The sequence below is a fragment of the Lissotriton helveticus genome, chromosome 10 (genome assembly GCF_964261635.1).
Source record: "Lissotriton helveticus chromosome 10, aLisHel1.1, whole genome shotgun sequence".
Lineage (NCBI taxonomy): Eukaryota > Metazoa > Chordata > Amphibia > Caudata > Salamandridae > Lissotriton > Lissotriton helveticus.
In genome coordinates, this window is record NC_136071.1 from 637,486,522 (window position 1) to 637,513,398 (window position 26,877).

At 46.7% G+C, this 26,877-nt stretch overlaps 1 protein-coding gene across 1 annotated transcript in view; it reads left to right on the top strand.

Annotated features, from left to right (window-relative positions):
- Window positions 1-7,712: 7,712 nt before the first annotated feature.
- Window positions 7,713-26,877, top strand: part of RSL1D1 (ribosomal L1 domain containing 1) — a 202,009-nt gene continuing 182,844 nt past the window's right edge. The window contains exon 1 of the mRNA XM_078663170.1: window positions 7,713-7,860. Coding sequence (XP_078519296.1) covers window positions 7,822-7,860 — 39 coding nt within the window. The 5' untranslated portion in view covers window positions 7,713-7,821. The remainder of the gene's footprint in view (window positions 7,861-26,877) is intronic.

A 26,877-nucleotide genomic window follows, 5' to 3' on the forward strand; every position in this document is an offset into this window, starting at 1 on the left:
GGGGGGTGGGCAGTTCGTGGTCCACAGGCAGGGGAGCAGGGTGGGGGGTGGAGGAGAGAGGGAGAGAGGTTCCATGGGAAATGAGGGGTGGTGGTACTGTTTGCCATGAGGATGTCACGACTGTGGTGGCAGCGGCGAGGGGGGTGGGGATTTGTTGAGTTTTCTTGTTTATTTTAGTTCTGGGCTATGCTTTGAATCTTTATCTGCTATGATGCATGCTTCGGAGGTGGGTCCGCAGGGATGCCTTGATTGTAATGGAAGACTCTGGACGACCAGGCACTACGGCGGAGGTTAATGCCTCGCTGATGGCCCCAGTGTCTCCTCTGACCTTACTTACTTGGAATGTGCATGGGCTGGGGGACAAGATTAAGCGGGGATTAGTACTACAATATGTACGCCGTGCAGCGCCGGTGCTAGTGTTACTCCAGGAAACGCATCTCGTGGGCGCTGCCATCTCCTGCCTGTGGGAGGGGAGGAGATTCAATGTAGTGACAGTATATATTCCACCTGCCCTTCATACTGTAGCGCTTCCCGCCCTTAGTGCTTTTCTGTTGACATTGTCCGAGGGGGAGCTTCTCATAGGGGGCGATTTTAACGCAGTCTTGAATGATGAGCTAGACCGCTACCCCGGCAGAGCGCCAGGGGCGGGTAAGTCCCGACTGGCTGGTTTTGTTGAGGCGTTGGGCCTCACGGATGGATGGAGGTTCAAACACCCCGGGAGCCGTGCATACACTTTTCACTCTGGGGTCCACAATAGTCTTTCACGTATTGATTATTTTTTTCTCACCGCTGGTAGTTTGCCCTATCTGACAGAGGCGCTGATAGGTCCACGCGGCATCTCCGATCATTCCCCGGTCTCCATGACCTATACCTCCTATTTGAAAACTAGAAGACGCGTCTTTCCGATTTCCCCCGGTTATTTACAGAATCCGCAGATGAGGAAAGAGTTGGTTGCAGTTACAAAGCAGTACTTTCAAGAAAATGTGGGCTCGGTTCGCTCGCCGGAGGTCCTGTGGGAGACGTACAAAACAGTGTTGAGAGGACAGGCAATAGCCTTGATAACCGGTCACAGACAAGCAGCGAATTCTGACATACAGATGATCGAAACCGATCTGGCTGTGTTGCAGTCGCGACATGAGGAAGATCCCACTGATGAAACGGCGCAGCAACTTCGCCTTAGGCAGGCTGAGCTCACGGAGTATCAGAAAGAATGGGTATGACAACGACTCCAGCGTATGCAGCAGGTTATTTATGAAGTAGGGGATAAGGCGGGATGGCTACTGGCCTGGTTGGATAGGAAAGAAAAGGCTCAGAGGACGATAGCGCAACTTTACACTCTTGAGGGTGTGCTGGTCACCGCTCCGGCAGATATAGTAGATGCCATGGCGAACTATTATGAGAAAGTGTATACCCCGACCTCCCGCATGTCCACGGAAGAAGCACAAACATATATAAAGGATATACGAATGCCCTCCTTGTCGGAGGAAGAGGCCACGCCCCTGGAGTCTGAGTTCACAAAGGACGAGGTTTTTGCTGCGGTTCACTCTTTGCAGTCGGGAAAAGCCATGGGTCCCAACGGGATCCCTATAGAACTTTACAAATGAATATCTGATCTGACGGCTCCGCACCTCCTGCAGGCGTTTAAGAACAGCCTACGTAAGGGAATACTACCCCGAGACCAACGGATGGCTACGATCATTGCCATCACAAAGCCGGGCAAGCCTCCGGACGTGATCACGTCCTACCAGCCAATTTCCTTATTGAACGCGGAAGCAAAGATATTGGCCAAAATGATTGCTACTCGGCTTACCCCACACTTGGAGAAGCTGATTCATCCCGACCAATCCGGGTTCATGCCGAACAGAAGTACCGCTCTTAATCTCCGATGAGCTCATGCAGTGATGGCGCAGATACCTAGTCTCTCGGAACCTGCAGTGATCCTTTCCCTGGACGCCTGCATGGCCTTCGACATAGTCGAATGGCCTTATCTTTTCGCGGTTCTCCGGCACCTAGGCTTTGGCTCCAATTTCTGTGCGTGGCTAAAGTTACTTTACACTGAAGCACTAGTGCACGTGGTGGCGAATGGCCATATCTCACGGGACTTTCGACTCGGGCGTGGCACGCGCCAGGAATGCCCTCTGTCACCCCTGCTTTTTGCCCTGATCCTTGAGCCATTGGCAGCTTGGATACGATGGGACCCTATGATTAAGGGACTCAGCTGGACCGAAACGTGGGAGGATCGTATATCACTATACGCTGATGACATCCTCCTTTATTTGACCTTGCCTAGACGATCAACTATAGTGCTCCTTAACATCTGTGAAATCTTCAGGAGGGCCTCAGGGTATACTATTAATTGGTCCAAGTCTGTTCTGTTTGTCCTTATGGGACCCCCACCGCAGCTCCCGGCTGATTGTCCATTGGTGGTCACTGACGGTCCCTTTAAATATTTGGGGGTCTGGATGGCACCCAACCCAGAGGTCTTCTATCAGCGTAATTTAATGCCCCCCCTCGAACGCTTTCGCAGCGACGTGAAACATTGGCACACCTTGCTGCTGACCCTTTTGGGGAAAGCGGCGCTCTTTAAAATGATGACCCTGCCTCGGCTGCTTTATCTCCTTGAGTACACTCCTTTTTTAGTGCCTCCTAAGTACTTTACGTCCATAAACACACTTGTATCCAGTCTTCTTTGGGGGGACAAACCGGCACGCATTTCTCGTTATAAATTAGTTAGGGGTTGGTTCGATGGAGGCATAGCCCTCCCTGACATCCAATTGTATTATTGGGCGGCCCAGTTAAAAATCATAAACCAATGGCTGCATGCTCCAGACAGAGCTGGCGTATAAAGCGGACATATATGATCTTGGTGCCGGCGGAGTGATGGCCGCGCTTTATGATTCAAAAAGTGTGGCAGCCCTGATCGGCCCGACGGCTCATACGGTGAGGGTGTGGTATTTGGCTTCTGCCCGCCTTAAATGCAAGGACATGCTTACGCAAACGACGCCACTCTGGTCGTCACGCCGACTGGGCCGTCTATGTAATAGTAAAGGCTTTGAGGCCTGGGACCTGATCGGTATCTCCACGGTTGGAGACCTTTGGAGGCGAGGGGCCATCCTTTCTTTTGGACAACTCAGGGACCAGTATGACCTGGCACGCACGGAGCATTTCCGATACTTGCAGATTAGTCATGCCCTGAAGTCACTAATTCAGCCTGGTGAGGAGCTGCCGGAATCTACCCCATTAGAAGATAGGCTCTTAACGGAACATATGCCCAAAAAGGCTACTTCCTTCGTATATCGTAAGCTCGTTAATAACCTGCCTGACCCCACCCTGAAATTGCGGACCGCGTGGACTGCTGAGGCGGGCGAGTTCGATGAGTCAGACTGGCAAACGGCGCTCTCCTCGCCGCGGGAAGTGGCTATTCCAGCTAGGCTCAGATTGGTACAGTTAAAAATTTTACATCGTGTTTATTACACTAGGGTCTCCCTTTACAAGATGAAGAAAGCCACACATCAGTATTGTCTCCGAGAGTGCGGGGAGGAGGGTACGTTCTTTCATACCATATGGGACTGCCCACGGATTGCCGATTACTGGGTGAAGGTTATGCGGACTGTATCGCAGGTGGTTAAAGAGTCGCTGGTCCCAGGGCCGAGATGTTGCTTATTGAATATTTGGGATCCAAACAATCTTAATCACTCCATGCAAGACTGGGCCACGCTGAGTATCATGTATGCTAAAAGGAATATAGCCAGGTTCTGGGGGGCAGCACAGGTGCCGGCTCTTAGGGAGTGGTGCTCTGATCTGGACTCTGCGATGGTGGCTGAAAGAGCAGGGTATCTGAATAGAAAATGTCAGAAAAAGTGGACTAAAATCTGGGGGGGGGCATGGAATGAGTACAGGGGTTTCATATGTGAGCCACCGCAATTAGGCAGTGACAGCGATTCTGAGTGAGGGGGGGGAGGGCGTATCGAGGAGGTGGAGGGCTATCGAATTGTTATGAATGTATTGTATACCCGAAGTGCCAGTGAATTTGATTCCACGATGACCCACTATTTTTGTAAGCTTGTATTGATTTTTCTATGCCCACTGTTTAATGCTTTGAAATCAATAAAAATTGTTTTGAAAAGAAAAAAAAAAGACACCCCTGCACCCAGTGCCCCACGGCCCCCTGTGCCCAACTCCTGGGTGTTTACCGATACTCCAAGACACCAAATTACCCTTTGAAGTGTTGGTCGCTCCAGAAGATCCTGGTCCCCGAGCCTGCAGCCTTTGTTCCTTTTTCAAGTTCCTCATTGAACAACATTGAGCGCCCGACGGCTCAAAAGCACCTTGCACCCAGCCGCCCGAGTGCCCCTGGCAGTGCAACCTGTACCCAATCCTACTTCCCCATTTGCCCTGAGCAAGTGACCAGGAGCCCAGCTACCACAGCCGCGTGGCCTGCTAGCCAGCAGCCACCAGCCGGAGGCCCCCTTTCCCTCATTGGATAACATTGGGCCTAACTACCTCTGCACCCGGCCGCCCCTGTGCCGCTGGGGGTGAACCAACTGTACTTACATGACCCTGGGGGACCCCTGAGTCTATGCCCAGAACACTAACTTCACCAGCCAAGTACTCACCTGGAAATGGATAACTCACTTACCTGCCATTGGATAACATTGACTGGTTTGACTCGAAAAATCTTCTAAGTGTGAAGTTTTGGAAACTAAAAATATTCATATAAAATCACCTGAATTCCGAATTACGAAGTACTCACCTGTGATCAGATGAGAAGCCAGTACTGTACCTTGTAGCCCAGTACTGAACCACAAAAGTAATCCTTACCGGGTTTACTAGTAATCTGTATTTTCTCCATAGGAATCCATTGTCTGCTTTTCTATGAAATTTCTTCTGTCTACTTTTGAAAACTTGAAATATTCTGTAAAAGTCATACAAAATACGGAAACGCAATTACTCACCTGTTTTAAGTTGAGACCCCAATGCTGGACCCAGGAGCCCAGTACTGGATTACAAAAGTAACAAGATCATACTTTACCTGCCACCTGAATTTTCTCCCATTGGATAACATTGCCAGTTTTTCATTGAAAAGATTCTAAGTGTGAACTTTTAAAACAGCTTTGTATTCCTGAAAAATCACTACCATAACTAAAACGATTTTACTAAATTGGTTTCAACTTAGAGACCCCAGGACTGAACCTAGGATCCAGTCCTGGAACTACCAAAGTAATCTACAAAGTAATCAACTGTACATATATGATGAAAACCCATTGAGCTCAATGCTATAGTGTATCTAGAAATGTGTTGCCTACTGCAACCCCTGTATCGATTGTGTTCACAAAGTTTATTGCCTCTTTGCAAAGTAATTACATGAGAGTACTCATATCGTGATAAGTATATTTTTATACCTGTTGGTTCTAAAAATAAAAAAACTATATCTGTTGATATAAAAACAATTGGCCTGGAGTTCAGTCCTAGAGTGTGTGAAACCTTTTGCTGACTGAGTGTGTACAACAAATGCTTTACACTGTCCTCTGGTACTGCCTTACTGCTCGACCAAGCTACCACTTTTGAGAGTAAGGTCAGTCCTGACTTTAACCTCTGTTATACCGCTGGGGTTTGTGGACCCTATACACACTGTACCTTATTCTGGCCCAGTATATATAGAGCCACTTTCTCACAGTGGTGTGACGATTTAAATGGAACAAACGCGGCACCCGCGCATTACTGCACCTGGCAGTGACGTCATAGACGTGAGTCATTATTTTTAATTAGGATGTAATAAGGCGAACCTTTGACGAATATGTCGGTTATCCCTGCTCACGTCTGCCCCACTGGTGCGCAGGTGAATGGCCGCGCCACACCCTAGGCTGTGCACATTCCCTAGGAACATGGCAAAAACAAGGCCCGTTTCAATACAGATAAAAGTATATGGGGAGTGGGCTTAGAAATGGCGTGCCAGTCACCCCGGGGCACCATTGGGCGAACCAACTCCTCTCTTTGATTCCAGCAGATTATGGCCGGTGCACAGCAGTCCGCTAGGACAGTTCACGCCTGTCGCAGCTCAGGGGCGAGAGAGGGGGTGGCTATTTCCTGCCCTCTCCGTGATTGGAGTGTGCAGCCTGGCATTGTGTAATGTCAGCGGTATGTTTAGCGGTATAAAAACAGTAAATGCATTCATACATGAACAGATGTCATCAACAAAAAGAGACAGGGAGTTGGTTTCTGTAGGTGGGGGCATGAGGAGACCAGAGGTTTAAAGTTAACACTTTTTTACTGCCCCCCACCACTCACACAGCAGGAACAGGGAGCCCCCGACTGAGTGCTCTCTGCGCGCAGTGCTATAGCCGGGCCCTTATCACCATGAACGGGGGCCATCGGTACAGGGCGGGTTGTGCTTCAAGGCAGGCGCGAGGAGAGGGGGCAGGGTTGGTCTCCGCTGCGGCTGCAGCACCGGGCTCCGGCCTCATCCAGCACCGCTGCCGTCCGCAGTGCAGCCGAGATCTGCGCTCCGCTCCCGGAGGGAGACATCCACTGGGAGGTAGGATCCACCCGGGAAGGAGGGATCTCGTTGAAGAGATCCTCCAAGAAAGGACACGGCTCGAATATCGAGCAGTGTGCGAGTGAGTCTTTAACTGGAGAGACAAAGATTCCTCCGGGAAGGGAGATCCACCCGGGGAAGGGAGATATAGCAGCGAAAAATAGATCAGTACGGGATCTGAGGAGCTGGATCTACCGGGAAGGAGGGGTATAAGGAGAGAGAAATGTATTGGATGCATAACCTCTTGGGGCAGGAATCATCAAGTCCCGAGTAGCGAGGAAGTGGACTGTACTTCCGCCCCATCCCCCGCCATCGGGCGCGAGGCGTCATCTCTCACAGGTCGAAGCAAGCACCGGGTCATGAGACCCAACTTTCACTCGGCAGCATCTGTGTAGTAAACTTACCGCCCTGGGTATTCCCACGACCTTCCCCAACATGCGCTGGCCGTGACGTGTCATTGTCTTCTTTAGCCCCGTCCCACTCGGACGGCCTTGGGTTGCCTTGCTGCTGGCGTAAAAGTGTTTGTATCTTCTTTATGGGGCCATCTGTCGCCCCATAAAGAAGATAAGAAAGCTTTAACGACAGCAGTAAGTCAAGGTGCTCAATCTGAAAAGGACGGGCTAAAAGAGAAAGAAGAAAGTCACTAGGACCTCTTCTCCAATGGCTGGCCACCGTTTAGGAGGCCAGCCAATGGAGAAGAGGGGCGGGGCTTAACCCTTGCTAGTGAAGTACACTCTAAATCTAAAACATAAAATAAATGTTGGACAACATAGTTCTGACAATGCTAGAAAATAAACGATCAAGTCATAGACATAAAAGCAGGACAAATTGTGAGAAGAGGTTGAAGCGGTGGCCTCGGGATGGAAATGTAATAAATAGAAATAAGTAGAGCTGCGGCGTGAAGCAAGTATGAAAACGAAACGTTTGCGAAGGTTACTAACGAAACAACGTGTAGGTAGAAGACCATGCTACCGTTACTAAAGGTGTTCTAAACAGTAATTAAATAGCTCGTATTTTTAGGTTTTCGATTATTAATAGACACGAATAAATTTGATAAGACTCTCAAAATGAAAACAAATATGTCCTAAATTCAAACCTTACTGGGCAATACGAAAACCGACTGTGGTTATTAAAGATGGCCGCCATGTTTACTGGTAGTCAGGAAGCTGTTCTAAACCAGACGGGTGAGAGGTCAGACTGTCTCCACCAACGAGAACTCGTAGTTCAGAGGTCAAAGGTTTAGCGTCTGCGCAATTGCTACTGAAGATTACACGTGTGTTGCAAACATGGTGTCGGAGGCCGGAGAAAAGTTGGACCAGGTTCAGGCAAGTGGGTTGTTTAAGCTTGTTGAGTGTTGTAACAGATAATATTGCTTGTGCCCCCAACATTCTACAGAAATCCCCCCTCCCCACATTTCCGCGGGTATTGACTGTCTTAGCGCTAGGGCTACTGTTTGTTGAATCATACATGCCAACATTTTAGGACAGGGACGTGGGAGATTTAAAATAAAATAAAAAAAATCGGGAAAATGAAAATTGACTTCCATTGTAAAAATTGTAATTTTAGGCGGGAGACAGCTGAATTGGGTTTATTGAGTGTATGGTTGAAAGGACAGGGTTTCTCGTTGATGCAGGTAGGTCGACAGTAAGAGCAGAACATAAAAGAAGAGATTTCTGAGACTCTGGTATCACCGAGAAGGACATTTTATCGTGGTGTCGTTTTTAATTCAACGACGGGGAACTGTGTTAAAATCCACGAAAGCATGCAAATAGCTCGTGATTATTAATCCTACCGACTATGATGCATTTCAAGCGAAGGGTCGTTTATGACGATACTTTTTGGACACGCCTCCGCCAAAACGAACGTAATTATTTGACAGTTGTAGAGATTACTCCAGTCGGGTGCAATTCAAAATCTGTTTATTTCCCAAGGCACAGAGCTACGGCAACACATTTTTTACAGCCCAGTGCCAGCAATATTCTGCCCTCTCAACTTGAATCTCCCCAACTTTATAGGAATACAAACCTTATCCAAATGATATAAATAACCGATCCCATAGCAACCCGTACACGAGCCCACAACACCCCCCTCCTTTAAATGTCTGGCAACACATACATCTGTACACAAACCCCCCTTTTTTACCCCAGAAAAGTTTTAATTACTCAGAAACTTGCGAACCTAAATGCCTAAGGGGAAAACACAAACGAAGAAAGGAAAATCAAGCACTGGCGTTGCCAATAGGTCTCGCAGTAGGAAAGTTGGAGCTATTACAATTGCAAATAACAATGCCTTTTTTTGTTGTTTTCATTTTCAAAACATAAAGGGCTTTGTCATTTACAAAACCAATAGCTCCAACTTTCCTACTGCGAGACCTATTGGCAACGCCAGTTGACGTATCTGCATGTATAGCGCTGAAGAATATTCCTGAAGTGTTTGCAGTGAACAGCGCTTCGTTTAAGACCTCTTCAGTTCAAAGTTACGTATGTGGCAGTAGGGAACAGAGGGCTACGTTCTACAAGCTCCTGTCGAAAAGCGCCCACAAGACACAAACTACTTCAAGATAACAAATACAATAATTATGCGGTATTGCCATAGCTCCTATGCCCAGAGATTGCGGCTCTTAAGCACGGGACAGAAAGGGGTGATGAAAATACATGGCAAGGAGAGGGGTGAGAACACAGGGGTGGATGGGGCCGCAAGAGCAACACAAGACACACATGCAGGGTGAGAGCAGTACAGGACACAGGGTGAGAGCAGCATAGGACACCGCGTGAGAGCAGCATAGGACACCGCATGGGGTGAGGACAGAACAAGACACACATGGGGTGAGGACAGCACAAGACACACACAGGGTGAGAGCAGCACAAGACACACACAGGGTGAGAGCAGCACAAGACACACACAGGGTGAGAGCAGCACAAGACACACACAGGGTGAGAGCAGCACAAGACACACAGGGTGAGAGCAGCACAAGACACACACAGGGTGAGAGCAGCACAAGACACACACAGGGTGAGAGCAGCACAAGACACACACAGGGTGAGAGCAGCACAAGACACACACAGGGTGAGAGCAGCACAAGACACACACAGGGTGAGAGCAGCACAAGACACACACAGGGCAAGGGCAGCATAAGACACACAGGGCAAGGGCAGCAGAAGACACACAGGGCAAGGGCAGCAGAAGACACACAGGGCAAGGGCAGCAGAAGACACACAGGGCAAGGGCAGCAGAAGACACACAGGGCAAGGGCAGCAGAAGACACACAGGGCAAGGGCAGCAAAAGACACACAGGGCAAGGGCAGCAGAAGACACACAGGGCAAGGGCAGCAGAAAGCACACAGGGCAAGGGCAGCAGAAGACACACAGGGAAGCAGTAGACACACGGGGAAAGGGTAGCAGAAGACACGAAGGGCAAGGGCAGCAGAAGACACAGAAGGGAACGTTTGCCACACAGTAGTTAATATTGGAGACAAGGAGGTAGCCCATTCAGGTGGAAACCCAATCTTAATAAATAATCAATGAGGAAACTGATCAACATACCCAGAATCACAGTGTGACCAAACCGGTGGTATAATATAATGCAAGCTTTGGGAGTAATTGGTCGTCACGTGTGTGAATAAACAGGAACTTAAATGTCAGTTTACTGCCTACATGATTAACCAGTATCTTAAAACAGACTATTTAAAGTCTGCCAACGAGATGGCATTTTAGACACGTGCAAGTTAGGGGGAGCACTGGGAGAGCCGCATATCTGCTGCTTTGGCCGATGGAGGTTCGTTGTCCGGATAGAGGTGACTGATTAGCCCGTGGGGCCGAGGCGGAAGACCGCCCGGGGAAGCGGGGGCTGTAAGTTGGACAGCTGGGGTGGAGGTAGTGAAGGGTCCGGTTGCAGGGCAGATGGGGGGGGGGGAGGGGGCAGGCCGTAGCCATAGGGGACCCTTGCGGGCAAGGGGAGGGGAGGACCTGGACGTGGTTGGGAAGCAGCAGTGCATGGGAGCAACAGGGGGGAGTACTGGGGGGCTTGCAGGAAGCGACGTATGCATGAGTTGGATAGTCTTCATGCCTTTCATCGTTCTGAGGCCGGTTGGGTTGGTTACAGTTTCTGCGGTCGTTCGGGAAACATGGCGAGGGGGGTCAGGCGCTGTCTGGGAGGGGTGAAGGGGTGTATTGCAATGGAGGATGCGGGGAGGGCTGAGGGTGATGGGTGCAGGTGGTGCCGGATTGACCCGGAGTCAGCGTTAATTCGGAGCAGGCAGCAAGTTTTCTAAATAATTGAGATTGCAAAGTCATGGCAGCAAGCTGAGATGCGGAAAGACGTGATTAAAAAAAAAACAAGAGAAAAGCAAACTCGATTTGAGGCACTTCATCGGCAATTACTGTTCAAAACAAATTGCGACGAGAGGAAGGCAAACACTGGAGTCGTGCAAATGAGAACAAACTGCAACGGGCAAAGGCAGAAATGTTTAAAATAAACAAGACGGAGGGAAGGCAGAGAAGAGGAGGGGGGAGGAGAAATGCGACACGGCGGGCAGAGGAGGGGGCCGAGTTAGAGAGAGGCAGAGACAAGTTAGACTGAACTGTCTGTTCAGAGAGTGGGTTGGTGGGTAGGTAAACAAGACGGAGGGAAGGCAGGGGAGGGGGGAGGAGAAATGCGACACGGTGTGAAGCAGCAGGGGCCTTTGAAGTGAAGCTAAGCTTCACTTCAAAGGTGTGGGAGGAGTGCTGCTACGGCCTGGGGGAAGCTGGCTGGGGACGGGAGGAGAAATGCAAGTTTATGGCCCAAAAGCGTGTGCCTGTGGCCACGTGAACTTCATGAAAACCGCAGCAAAAAGCTAGTGGTTTCATGAGGGTTTCGAGCACTTGAATTCTCGATCCCTCAATGCGCTTGCGCGCATTGTAGGTCACGAGACCTAAAAACAATGTTCTACCTACAGCCTTCTCGGATAAAGTCCTTTAACTATTTAGGTCGTTTCCTAACTCTTTTATCCGCTGTACACTCTTCAGCACTGGAATGTGTCTCCTTACCATTATAAACAGATTTACACTCCAATATATTTGTAGCTTTACCAGATGGGGAGTCGGATACTTCAATAGAACTACCTGACGAGTGAGACCCAGACGCATCTGCTACTGGACTCCACCCTCTCGACTGCATGATCCTGTGTATTCAAATCAATTATAATGTCAGGCCCAGCTTCTACTGAACTCTCAACATTGCATTGTCCTGTGTACTCAAATCAATCATTAATAATGTCATCCATATCCAACTGTTTGCTGTCCATCATTCTGTCTTGCCATTCATTCTTGTTGCACAAAGCCACACGCTTGAGATTCCACACTTTGATCAAATGAACTGCATTATGCAAAACTTCCACTACTTTTTCAGGTTCGTTAAATACTATCACCTTTATTTACAAAACCTGGTTTCCTTATGCGAACCCAGTCTCCAACTTGGACATTCACGTGTTTGGTACTATTTTTGAAATCCCCCAGTGAGCTTTGCTTTTTGGTGTCTCCAAGTCATGGTGCCGTTGACTGTTTCCATTGACCAAGATTCAACACGTGCTAAACAGCCATCAGGGATGGTATTTCGTCCTAGGATTTCTCCCTCTCATTATCAATAAAGGTGATAACCCAGTGCCTCATTTCTAGTAACACTATAAGCCCATACAGCTTTCAGCAACTGGACCACCCAATCCATATTACTAGCACAAGCAGCTTGAATTATTCCTTTCATGACACAGTTGAATCTCTCCATCATGCCATTCCCACGTGGGCTGTAAAGAGAAGTGTTCATTAACTTAATTCCAGTCCTGTCACAGTACTGTTTAAATGCACTAGACTGGAATTGCACTATGTTGTTGGTAAAAATAGTTGCAGGAATCCCTTCCAAACTGAAAACATGGACCCAAAAAATCAAAACTGCATTAGTGTCTGCCTTCTGCACCACTTTGACTACTGCTCATCTTGAGAAAAGATCCATAATCACTTTTGTACTTAAATGTTAACCACCGGAAACCCAGCATCTCACTTTTTTTCCGGCACCAAAACCTTCTGGGCTTATGTCGGACTCCATTAAGAATTCACCACTCTTCACAACAAAACTCTCTTTCCAGACACACTCATTGACCATTGTTTATGGAGTACCAGAATCGCCATATATGGTTACCACACACCACTAATTGTCATCCAAAACTCCAGTTTACCTTTGCATGCTGTGTCACTCACATTCAAAATGTACTTCTCTTTGGCATCCATAGCAATGTTAAGGTTGGCATCCTCCGAGTTCTGGTCTGATTCACCTTCTTGTGGCCCTCATTTACACACTTTGACACATTTCCTCTTTCTACACACTTTAGCATAATGGCCTTTGATTAAACAATTGCTACATTTTTGATTCGAAGCAGGACCGCTTTTGCTATAAGCAAGGTGATCCTTGCTATCACTCCTGTAACACCAGCCCATTTCTGCTTTTGTTTTTAAATTTACTATTCTCCTTACTCTGCAGAGCACTACCCCTAGTGCTATAACTTTTAAAAGCTCTATTCACTGATGCAGATTCTTTCTCATTTTGTTTCAAATCTACAACACTCTTTTCTGAGATTTCAACTTCCCTTACCAGTGCTAAATATTTTCCTATGGAAAATCCCCATTAATCCATAACCACTCTTGTATGGCAGGGTTACTGGCGTGCATCACAATTTGATCACTTATTAAATCATCCTGTAATGCACCAAATTTACAATCACCCACCAGTTTTTGCAAATCTGACACAGACTTGTCAATCTTTTCCACTTTGGTTTGTTTACGTTGAAAACTTTTATATCTACTAATGGCGACTCATAACTTAAGTACAAAATACTTATCCAAATCACTCACAGCTGCCACAAGTACATTTATTTCCCCCACAACAGGTATTTTTGTATTGCGAGAATACATTTTTAAGCCAATGGGACCCAAAGAATTGTCGCAGGGATTCCGTTCTCATACAGAACTGTGCATCGAGACTTGGAACCTCACTGAGTTAGAGTGTACCAAAACTCACCTTAGTACCCAAAATCCCCTACCAGACTAGCTACAGTGTCTCATTGGTTATTACAAACTCCCAATGTTTAGCCAAACCAGAACATGGACTTAGTACACCTCAGGTAACGTGGAACACATGAACACTCTTTCGTTATACAATCATTTCAATCCAGAACAAGGAGTAAATGAGGACGCGTGCACATTTGAAATGTTTATTTTCTAATGCAGTGTTCTCAAATGCAGTATCTTCACTAATACAAGCAAACATATTATAAGAAACAAAGTAATCAGCATAGTTACTAGTCCATAGAATACAAAAGGTGAAAGCATGTTAAAATGCTAATACGAATAGGGTTAAACACCTAATTCTCACCCTCCCTAGCTATCATATTATATTATATCTAAGAAGGTCTCTTTGGGTTTTAGCAGGGCGGGCCCATACCTCAAATCCTAGTGGTAAGGGATCACATCATCTTCCACCAGCTCTCTTCATGCAAAGCACCATCAAGTGTGTGTGTATGCTCTGGGCAAGGCAATATAAAACGCGCCTAAAGCCAGAATTTGGCCGCAGCTGCATGTATGTTATGTCTAGGAAGGTGCGAAGATCAGACCTCACAACAACCACTGTGTCGAGATATCCTTGATGGCTTCAGCACTCACTGTACAGACACAGCTCAGCAATCAAGGCTGATATCAGAGTAACAACATATTATTCTCGTGTGAATCAAAACACTCTACTAGGCTCAAAGCTAAAGCAACAGTTATGTATCGTGTGCAGAAGCAGCAGAAAGGTAAAATGGCGTTTAAACTCCTAATAAGCTCATGCTAACTTAACACAGCATATAGGCAAAGCATATCTATATGACACCCTCCCATGATCCGAGCACGGATAAGATATGGGGCTCATTTATGAAATGCAGAGTTCAAGAACGATAGTCGGTTCAAATTTGAGTAAGTGAGAAAAAATATTTTTGTCACCCAAAAAACCAAAATCTCACTATCATGACAATTTAGTGTTCGCCTTTAATCAAAGTCAATAGGTCTGGGACTTTAAAAGTTTTTCACGTCTTAATAAAAAAATTTAACGAAAAAGTTCAATTTCAAGAAATGCATCGATACATCTCATCCTAGCACTAAATATGCAAAATAAGCAGCAACCGCTTCTAAAAGAAAGTCTCTGTTCTCATCCGAAAATAATTCAGCCATCCAGTTCAATAGTGGGAAAGAACATACATGCTCTTCAATTACCGGAGCCTCTAGCACCATCAGAGGACAACTCGGTGGGTTTTCAATGAAGCTGTGTGCCATGAAATCTTGCGCCGCTGCGAATATATTCCAACGACCCAGTATTCCATGCATCGCTGCCAAGGCCATAACCCCTCCGTCAGAACAAAGCAATTCATGAGCAACTAAGGGGCTCATGAGTTGAATAAAATCCACTTCAGGAGACACCATATTGCAGAGACACAAATCCAGGGCCCAGTCGAAATCACAGCTCAGGCAATGAAAGACAGGCTGGACACATGTGAAATAGGAAAATCGAAACGATAATCCATAAGCTGCACTTAAGGTGGCGAGCGGTAGCGCACCATAGTATTCAAGCATCATGTTGCGAAACAGTGCCAGCCGCGACAGCTCGTCTTGGAACACAGGATGTGCATCTATTTTTAATAAAACAAAATAGCACCAGAACGCCTGCAGCCAGCGCCAGTAAAACGGGAAATGCACCAAATAGGCTGGAAAAGATTGCATGGAAGAAAGCAGGAATGACTTCAAATATCTTTTGAAATGAATTCACAAGACCACTGCTAACTACTTTAAAAAAGTGTGCCAGCCCCGATGTGGAGGATGCGTTTAAATGAATGTGCGTGCCTGCCGCGATGTGTAATTCGCAAAGGTGGAAATGGGTCAGTTTTTTCGATGTTTGTTCTACTGCTAATGAATTAATATAATTTCATATATCACACTCTCACGTGGTTATTAATATGCCATATGGGTCGTGCTGAGATGTCGGGTATGACTGGGCTGGGAAGACCCATAGCAAGGAAGTCGGGGTCACACTAAATATTGCTTAGACCCAAATTCGTTTGGGTGCGACAATGTTGTTGTACCAATGGTGACTACGTCTCCTACCATTAGAAGATGACACCCATATAATGTATTGCTCGAACGCATTCCCCAAATATGTGTAGGTATTAATTATACTGCTAGTAACCTACTCAGATGTCATATAACGAAGTACCTCGCTGATATTATATGCATCGTACTACGATGTCCAGTATGCCAGTACTAAATGAGGAAATGCTATACACAGAGTGGAGATATTCACCAGACACTGAATGATACCAAAGAGCAAAGGGAAAGGAGAGCCTCCCTCATTAGTCTGATCCTATTCCACTCAATAATTTCATTCAGCCCAACTTGATCTGTCTTCTCTCCAAAGATCCAACGTGCTTCTTTGGAGAGTAGAATGTTTTCAATATTTTGTGGATTCCCTTTGGCCTGTTCAAGAACCGTCCAAGAAAAAATGTGCTTTTCATTAAAACAATGCTGCACCAATTTAGTCGTCAATTTCCCTGACTTTATGGTGCTGAGATGCTCTTGTATTCTGACTTTGATTTTGCATGACATAAGCCCTATATAGTGTAAACCACACTGGCACGTTAGTCTATACACCACATGGGTCGTATTGCAGTTACTAAACTGATTGAGAAACCATTCTTTTCCAGATTTCAGCATGACGCTGGTGCTCTTTTTTGTGAGGGGACACACTGAACAGGTGCCACAGGGGTAGTGACCATTAGGGATTGTGGACACAGGTGCTGTTCTCTCTGTAGGCTCCCGAGTATGTACCAATTTGTCCTTGAGATTACATGCTCTCTTAAATGCAAATCTTGGTGGAGGCATTTGGAAGTCATTATTGGATAGCAGGGACCAGTGTTTCCGGATAGCTTGTCTTATTTTGGTTGCCATGGGATCGTATGTCATAACAACCGGGACACAGTCATTTCTAGGCTTCACAATTTTCTGCAAAAGGGCACTGCGTGGAGTATTAACAACTCTTTTTTTTTTTAGCTTGTTTCACCACTCTTTGTGGGTAGTTTCGATTCATTAGTTTTTGTGAGTTCCTGTGATTGATCCAAGAAGGTGTTTGTCGAAGAACAATTACGCCTATACCTCAGAAACTGTCCAACCGGCAAGTTATATCTCAATGCCCTGGGATGGAATGAGTCGTAGGAGAGAAGAGCGTTCTTATCCGTTGGTTTCTGGTGTACACAGGTGTTAATGGTGTCATTCTTGTATTCAAGATCCAGGTATACTGCCTTATGCCTATCATAAGTCCAAGTGAACTTTAAATTAGCATCTTGTTCATTGAGCCATTCCAAGAACCTCGTAAGACTCTCCTCCGTCCCTGACCAAATACACAAGACGTCATCTATATATCTCTTCCAGAGCCGTATGTTGCTCTGGAAGGGATTGCTCTCAGAATAGATAACGTGTTCCTCGAATTGCCCGACATAAATACAAGCCAGGCTGGGGGCCATAGTGGTCCCCATCGACGTCCCCGAGATCTGGAGATAGAGCTGCTCCTTGTAACAGAAATAGTTTCTCGTAAGGGCCAGTTCAATACATTGGAGAACAAATGCCTGGGTCGTGTCATAAAACCATTCCTGGTCACCCAGGGCGCGGGCTGCTGCCACCAGCGCCGCGTCCTTGGGTATACAAGTGTACAAGGATTCAATGTCGATTGTGACAAAGAACTCATGGGTGGGATCAAAATTCATCTCATCAAGGATATTCAAAATATCCGTGGTATCTTTGACAAAAGATTTTTGGTTGACCACTGATGTTCTGAAGCATATATGATGGTCTAAGAGGGCGTGGACCCGAGGAGAGCGATGAGAGCGTAAAAACGAGCGCTCCCTTGGTACTCAAATCATTTGGGAATGCGTTCGAGCAAACTGTAATGCTAAAATGCTCCGAAGCGCATGTTAAAGTCTAAGTGTGTGTGGTTCCGATGAGAGCATTTAAATGAGCGCTCTTTTTGTTTGATAATTGGTTTAAATCGGTAGGATCCGGTTTTGATGGAGAATGTATGAGATACATAGATTTTGCTGACACTATCTCCTTCTGTTTTTAATGTTTCTAGATTGATATATACAATCTATCTGACACTGGATTCTCACCATAGGAGTACCCTTTTATCCCCTCTCTGGATTCCTAGGTGGCTGGTATGATCAAACAGGCCGCTTATAGGTATACTATGCTGACGCAGTATCACACACATACATTTAGCTTTGAAGGGTGATTGTTTATGTTTTTAACTACCTGTTTGTGCCTCTTTCTTTGACAGCTAATATAGAACAAGTGTCCAACAGTGGTGTGGCAGCAAACTGTGCGGCCCTGTTGAATCTGCCAAAATTGATGTGGCAGTGAAACATGTTGGTAATGGTAATAGGTTATGGTGTGCATGAATAGCTACCAGCCTTTTTAGTCCAACAGCAAGCACCAAGTTCTCTACGAATAAAATTATGAAGAGAAGTGGTTGCTGATTTTAATGCACTTTTTGATTGTCACTAGCAGACTTTCTCTGCTTCCACTCTTTCACACACTGTCTTGTTTTGGACACGTGTTTTCTATTTCTTTTATGAATCAGATGACAACGGATGATGAGACAGGGGTCCTGTCTGGAGATTGCATACCAGTTACCCCGTTGGTGGTGTTTCCGTGAGGTGTCATTTGGTTCTTCCACACTTTTTCTACACAGAATCTGTCCTAACTGATGAGGTGGACACTTGATATTGATAAATGGAGTTCCTGTGATTGATCCAGGCAGGCGCGAGACCTAAAAAAGTGGACAGATGGTACATTTTCCAGAAATTTGAGAAATTTAAATAATACATTTAAATGACCTAACAAAGGAAGCCCTCTCTTCAAAGCTTAGTAAATTGAGTGGCATTACATTTGGTATTTATAATGCCTTTTATCTGCAGTGCTTATAAACAGTAGAAATGTGGAGTGAAAGGGTGTATAACAAAAACAATCGAAAATGGCAAAAAGTTCATCATTTCTAAATTCTAAACATCATTTAAATTAAAATTACCTATGACTTTCGCTCCCTTCAAAGAGAAGCGTCAGTCCTTGTAATGGTTTTTGATTTTATAAACCAGCCAGTAGCATGTTATATTCGGATAGCTTTACAGCCTTCCCTGAAATCCGAGGCTCTAATCGTAGCATGATCCCTCTTTCATAAAAGGTTCTTTTATGTCTATTATATAGTCTATATATAGACTGTCTATTAATTTATTTTCTGCCCAGGAAAAGCCACGTGCACACTAGAAAGCTCCAACAAATCCTTCGTTTTGGAGGAATGTGGACAGCAGGGTTGAAATCCATAGTTTGAGCGCCAGAAACAGATTGTATACACATGGAAGAGGCTTGGTTTACGCAGTTCGCTGGAAGCCAATCGCCAGACAAAATGCATTTAGTTATCAAAGCCGTTCTGCTGGCGATTGGTACTTTGTTAATCTGACTAGATTACCGGACCCAGATCAACCGATGCCCAGACTATCGTGGTTCCTTGGGGCACAACCACCCACCTATACATTTCAAGGGTGCAAGGAAATGGCACAGCCTAATCTTTCACTTGACATGCATTTATATGTGCATTTATTATCTCCGGGTTCTCTCTGCTTCCAGGTCACCTTCAGACCGAGTGAGAAGAAAAAAAAGTAATTAAAAATTGCAACTTCCCCATTACAGGAACACCCCACTCCTTGTTGTAGCAGCTGCTGTGGCTGGTAACGGAAATTAATAGGTTTGTAAAACAAGCACTGGCGTTGCCAATAGGTCTCGCAGTAGGAAAGTTGGAGCTATTACAATTGCAAATAACAATGCCTTTTATTTTTGTTTTCATTTTAAAAACATAAAGGGCTTTGTCATTTACAAAACCAATAGCTCCAACTTTCCTACTTGATACATGATCTTTCAGTACCAGGATAAACTAACTGCACGTACCAATCGTTTTCTGCAACATACAGAAGTGACGATCAAGCTGCATTTGTGAGAGAGGCCGGAGGGAAGCCGGATGGGGGCGGGAGAGCCTGGTGGGGGGGGCGGGAATGCGAGGGAGGGGTGAAATGCTTCTGCATTTAAAAAAAATACTTTATAAAACACATTTTTAAGAGACGTTTTCATACATTTACGTGTTTGTTCATCGATTTATATGCTAAACATTTTCATGGCTCGGTTGGTGCATGGCCTCTTAAGAGCCAAGCCAGACCATTGTCTCTGCTCTCCTGTTGCTGTGTTCACTCACCCACTTCTCTCTGCGTGCCAGTTATTGACGGTGAATGTACTCTTCTGTTTCTTTTCTTAGTGACGAATGCAATACTCTGTGTGTCATTACATGTGTCCTGGCCTGTGTCATTTCTTGGTGGGTGAATGTACAGGACTCCCTGTTGGCACATGCTGGCTAATATACTGGTCAGCAAGTCTCTTATTGTTGGCTAATATACTGGTCTGCAAGTCAATTTTGGTGGTTAATGTACTGGTCTGCACGTTGGAACATGTTGGTGAACTTACTGGTCAGCGAGTCACTTGTTTGTGGTGAACCGATAGGTTTGCACATACTGAAATACCACTAAAGTGAATGAAAGATAAAGCAAGTTAGGAGGGTGGTGCAGGTTTCCAAAGAGCATGAAACCGTAATGCAGAGTCAAAAAGAGAGCGAGCGTGTAGGCGAGGAGAGAGGCACGTGAAAGTGAAAGTGTTAGGGGAGGAGAAGCCGCAGAGCGAAGCCCTTTGATGTGCTGGCGGCCGTTACAAAATGCAGTTAGGAGGGAGGCTGATGCGCGTGCATGTTTAGTCACGTGATTCACGTGAACTTAATGAAAACCGCAGCGCAAGAAGCCCTTGGTTTCACGAGCGTTTTGAGGACATGAATTCTCGCTCCGCTCGATGCGCTTGCGTGCATTGATAGGTCGCGAGACCTAAAAAAATTTGTTTAACACAAATCGGGGCCAGAATCATGGTGCCCTGTGACCCGAAGTGTGCTTTGGTTGGCCCCCGGGCCTACCAAAGCAGTCAGGACCCACAGCAGTGGGTCACATCCTGACCCACGCCCTCCAACTTAAGGCGTCTCCTATCAGCTCCCCCCACACCTTTGAATGCCTTTCTCTTGAACTTCAATTGCAACACCGTTCACCGCTCAGATTCCATATCATTTACCACCCGCCTCGTAGTGGCTCTTCATTTATAGAAGATCTCAAAGACTTCATCAGCGACCAATACTCTCAAAGTGACAATCAGACCATCGTTGGTGACTTCAATATCCACTGGGGCGCACCGCATGACTCCTCTGCGAACTCACTGGCCACTTTCCTCTTTGCAAATGATCTTATCCAACACTGCACCGAGTCAACCCACTCCAAAGGCGCAATCCTGGACCTTGTTATTTCTAAAGCGGGCATGCTTTCTACTACTACCCCAATTCATGTAGACTGGTCTGACCACCACCTCATCCCATTCTCCCTTCAACTTTCACACTCTATAACTCTTGGCCAACCCAAGAGGGCCATCTCCTGGTTCCGTGATGCCAAAAACATTGATATCGGTCCCCTCTGTGAATCAGCCTTGCTATCCCTTCCAAGACTAGACCCGAACATAGCTGTTGACGATCTCACCTCCCAATGCCTCACAGTTCTTGCAGCTGAAATTAATAACGTCGCTCCACTCAAAAGCAAAAGGATAAGGCCCACTCCCTCAGCACCTTGGTTCAACAAATCCCTTTATGATGAAAGGAAGCAGCTAAGATTCCTGGAGAAGCAATGGAGACAATTGCCCTCCAATGACAATTTAGCCATGCTTCGCACAGCAAGATGCAAGTACCACAAACACATCTTCCTTGAGAAAGCGACGCACTTCAAAACCCTCCTTGACTCCGCCAAAAATAGACCCAAAAAACTTTTCGATCTCATCAAGACTCCGAGCTGCTCTCCCCCAACCTCCAAGGTGGAGGATTCTTCAAAGAGAGCAGCGGATTTCGCTGTTTTCTTCGATGAAAAAGTGAAAGCACTTGTGGATCAGGTTGCTCATCCTACACCTCCAGAGGAGCGCAAATCCTTAGCCATCTGGCAGAGCTTTGACCCCATATCTGAAGATGCCCTTCTCAAGTGCATACGGGAAACAAAGCCCTCCAACCATTCTCTTGACCCTATCCCCAGTGCCATTGCCTTTGACTTCTATACCCATTCCCTTTCCTATTGGACTACCCTGATCAACCTCTCCCTCTGGCAAGGCTCCCTTCCTGTCTCCTTCAAAACTGGGCAGGTCACCCCTCTGCTTAAAAAGCCCACTGCTGATGCGAATGACCTCAACAACTTCCGCCCCATCACTAACCTTCCCTTTTTTGCGAAGATCACAGAAAGATGTGTAGCAAAACAACTCTCTCGTCATATCAAGGACAATGATCTTCTTGACAATTGTCAGTCCGGCTTCATCCAAAACTGCAGCACTGAAACAGCCCTTCTGCAAGTTTATTATTTTTATTTAGAAGTTTTCTATAGCGCTAACAAGACCCGAAGGTAGCAGAGCGCTTTACAGTAAAAGGAAAGGCATGGTGAGCAAAAAGATACGTAACAAATAAAGGCAGTCCTCAAAGACAATGTTGGGGGAGGAGAAGTTCGTAACAGTAGGCCTTTTGGTAGAAGGATACAGAGATAGCACATAGTTCGGAGGGAGATCCTCGTTATCTAGGACCCAGGGAACGGGTGAGGAACAAGGATTTGAGTTGGATCTTGAAGTCCGGATAGGAAGGTAGAGTTCTGATATGAGGGGGGATAGAGTTCCATATTTTGGGGGCATTTCCAGTGAAGGAGCAGTCCGCAGTTTTCTTCTTTCTGGTTTTTGGTGGGATGAGCAACAGGGAGTTGGAGCTTCTCAAATATCTGCTTTGGCCTGCTTTTTTGAGCTTGTTAGCCAAGTATTCTGGTTTACCGGTGTGGAGGGCCTTGTGTGTTAGGCAGGCCGTTCTGAAGGAGCTACGCATTTCCACCGGGAGCCATTCAAGTTCTTTGAGTGCTGGGGAGATGTGGTCAAATTTTTTGCATCCTGTGATCATTCTTGCTGCCGCATGTAGTGTTGTTTTTAATGGAGCCAAGTGTGATTTGGGTATGCCTGTAAGGATTGAGTTCCCATAGTCCAGTCTAGATAGAACTAGAGATTGGGTGGCTAGTTTGAGGTCTTTGTTTGGAATAAAAGGTTTTATTTTATTCAGCAGTCTGAGGTTGAAGAAAGCACTTTTAGCCGAGTTCTTAATGTGGTTTGTCAGGGTTAATTTGGGGTCAAGGGTGAAACCCAGGGATTTGACGGAATCCGTTGGCGTGAGAGAACCTTTAAGAGCATTGATCGACTTCAGCCATTCAGTGATTTGAGGATTGTCTTCTTTGTTTGAGATGAGAAGAGTTTCGGTCTTGTCGGGATTGAGTTTCAGGTGGTTTTTTGTCAGCCAGTCTTGAACATCTTTTAAGACAGCATTTAGTCTGTGGATGTCATTAAGCGAGGAGGTTTCCAGGTAGATCTGCGTGTCATCCGCGTAGAGGTGGAAGAGGATATTGGCATTCCTGAGTAGTTTGGCGAGCGGTTCCATATAGATGTTGAAGAGCTGAGGTGAAAGTACTGATCCTTGGGGGACACCCTTGTTGACTTGCTGCGTTTCAGAGGTGAAGTTCTTCAGTTTTATTATTTGTGAACGGTTGTGGAGAAAGGAAGAAAACCAATCAAGAACAACTTCGCCGAGGCCAGCTCTTGCTTGCAGAGTTTTGATGAGGAGCTTATGGTCTACCGTGTCGAAAGCTGCGGATAGATCAAGGAGTATGAGAAGGCAGCACTTGTCAGCGTCAAGAGAACCGTGAATGTCATCTATGATGTTCAGCATCGCGGTTTCTGTGCTGCGGCCTTGTCTGAAGCCAGATTGGAGGGGATCGAGGAGATTGATTTTATCCAGATGATGAGTCAGTTGCAGAAGAACACAGCGTTCCAGTGTTTTGGCCAGTAGAGGGAGGTTAGATATCGGTCTGAAATTGTTTAAGTCTGCAGAGTCAAGACCGGGTTTTTTCAGCAAAGGAGTGACTTGTCCCATTTTTAGGCAGTCAGGGACCACTCCGCTTTGTAGGGAGCTGTTTATGATTTTGCCCCAGATGGGAGCTAAAGTGAGCTTCATTTTTTTGACTAGTGAGGGAGGAATGGGGTCTGAGATGTGAGCTGATGGTTTGGAGGTCGAGATCAGCGAGATTATCTCAGTTTCCTGCACGTGGCGAAAGCTTAGCCACGGTGCGGGGGGGGGGCCAGAGAGGAGGGTCTGAGGGATGGCTGTGTTACTGATGTCTAGAGAGAGTTCAATTTTTAGGACCTTGTCGTTGAAGAAGCTGGCGAAGTTATCGCAAAGTTCTTTGGACGCTTGCAAGGGTGGGGGTAGAGGCTTGGATGTTTGATGTCTGATTATGTTGAAGAGCTCCTTAGGTCTGTTTTTGGAGTTGGCTAGAGCCTCTCGGAAGAAGCTGGATTTCTTGCTTTTGATATTGTTGTTATACTTCTTGCGGGCTGTTTTTAGTTGTAGGCGAAGGGTGGTTGTTGGGTTGTTTCTCCACTTTCTTTCTTTGGCTCTCAATGATCTTCTTTCTGCGTTGAGGTCCGCATTGAACCACATTCTGGATGGGGTGGCGCGGCTTCTTTTGAGCTTTGGCGGAGCTAGATTATCGAGAATGGAGACTAGCTCAGAGTTGTAGTGGTCAGTGAGTTCGTTGGTCGAAAGATGTGGGGAGTTGTCTAGAAGAAGAGAACTTAGCTGCCCTTCTAGAATGTCTAGGGGGACTTGGGAGAGGTTTCTTGACCATTTGGGTGGGTCTTGGGGAGGTTTAAGCGGGATGATGGGGTGATTAATGTGAAATAGGATCATATGGTGATCTGACCAGTCAACAGGGAGTATGTGGTTGATCGTGATTGAATTCTTTTGTGCAATGATGGCGTCCAATGTGGCTCCTTTGTAATGTGTCTCCTCGGTGCAATGTTGAGTGAGGTTGTTGTCGGTGAGGAGGTTGGATAGTGATCTAATTAGAGGGTTATGGGATTCATTCCATCGGAAATTCAGGTCACCAAGGATTGTTTTTGGAGTCATCGAGAGCGTCTTGGGCGATCAGGTTGGATAGTTGGTCTCCAAACTCATTGTTTCTGCCCGGGGGGTGATCAAGAAGATGGCAGAGTAGAGAGTCATTGTCTTTGGTTTTGATGGAAGCGGATAGGCATTCAAATGAGTTGTATTCAAAGGGGGAGGTTTCTGTGATGTTCCAGCTGTCCTTGTGGATGATAGCAACTCCACCTCCTCGTTGTTCTATTCTGTCTTTGGAGATGATGGAGAATCCCGGTGGAACCAGCATGTCTAGGCAGGGGGGAGATGACTTATTAAGCCAGGTCTCAGTGAGGAATGCAACGTCTATGTTGTGTGTGAGGATGGCTTCAGCTATGCCCGTTGCATGTAATGAGGCCGATCTGCAGTTCATTAGGAGGCAGTTGGTGATTCTCTCCTGAGTGCTGGTGGTTTTGTCTTTAACTTCTCTGGGTATGGCGGTGAGGACTGGTAGTCTTTGTCGTTTGAGGGTGGGTTGATCTTTCCGGAAACCAGTGATTACTTGGATTTTAGATTTAGGTGAGACTGAGATGGGAGAGTCGTAGGTCGTGGCTAGTAATGCTGCTTCACTGTCTGACATGGGGGCTTCTGATCTGAGTGGTCTGGTGGTCAGGTGTTTTGAGCCTGCTAGGGAGTGAGATGGGTTAGTTGTCGGAGGCTTGGTCCGTGAGGTTCTGGGGAGTTCGGTTTTTTGGGGACTGGAAGCCAGGACCTTGGGGTGGGGATCAATCGGGTGAGTGTTGAGGGCTTCTGTGGGTCCCTGGGTGATGATGGCATTGGCGAGGAGGGGCGTTAGGGGAGGGGTATTGGAAGGTTTGGGGGTATTACATTGAGTACTGAGGGGTACTATGGGACCCTGGGTGATGTTGGGGTTGGCGAGGAGGGGTGTTCGGGTAGGGTGTTTGACGGGAGTACAGGCAAAACCGAGGTTGAGGAGTGTTACTGTAAGGCCTTGGGTGATGGAGTCGACCTGTTTTTCCAAGGCTGAGAGCCTTCTGGTTATGGAATCAATGGAGGTGTTGTGGGCATCTGCAGTGGGGCCGGGCGTGATGTGGTTAGGGAGAGTAAGTTGAGAGATAGGGATCGGGGTAGAGGGAGGGGGTGGTGTGGGAAGAGGGCTGGGTGGGAGATTGGACATGGGAGGGAAGGGGAGAGGGTCGGGGAGAGGATGGGGTGGGGGATGTTTGAGTGTTGGAGGGACATTGGAGGGGAGGCTCGTTGGCTGTGGGCTGCCTGTTGACCGGGGGGTGAATGTCCTCGGGGGTGGGTAGTAACTGTGGGGGGTGGGGGGGTAGGGGGGGGGCAAAGGGGGTGAGAGTTGCGTTTCCTGTTGGTGGTGGATGGATGGGCGAGGAGGGTGGGATGAGGCGGGGGTGTGGAAAAGTAAATTTTGCCATGTTCTGTGTCCCTACGCCTCATCCATCATATGTTATGTGTGCATGACCAATATGCATATGTTATTCCCCATATCCGATTAATGACGCAATTATAGTTGTGTCCACCTCTGGTATGTCATTTTCCAGTCCTCGTGAATACTACGAATATCAGGCCTATGTAAAGTAATGTTGCCACGTTTCTCAGTGTGCACGTTATTCCATTATAAAGTCCCCGTTTCCAGGCCTCAAAAGGGCCCGGACATCAGATTCAGCTCCTGTCTCCTGAAGCCTCGCTGAGGAGCGATACAGCCCCCACCTGTATCCTCGACCCTTCACTTACTTCCTGCTTCGCAGTGCCCGGTGCAGCTCGGCTCTGTCTCTGAGTCTGCCAAAAGTATGTTATAGTTCCAGCTATCAGTTCAGTCCTCCTCTTCTGCATTCCTAAGCTACTGAACTGCATCAATAGTTTCCGTCATTGTCTAGCCTTCTCGTCTCCACGTTAGAGAAATACTGTATCAATGGTCATTTAATATTCTTCATCACGCACTACACGTAGAATAATGCATGGTCCAGTCTTAGAGTCAAGTTAGCTTTTCCCCTCATGACTCCTAGTTTATATCAACATGTTCCCTAAACATCAGATACCAGATAGGGTTTAGGTACATGTCGCTCCGACCCTCCAGACTCTAGTCTCTGCTCCTAGCACAGAGTTCGTAGCCCCCAGCTTCTCCTAGTAACACGTCATTGCCAGT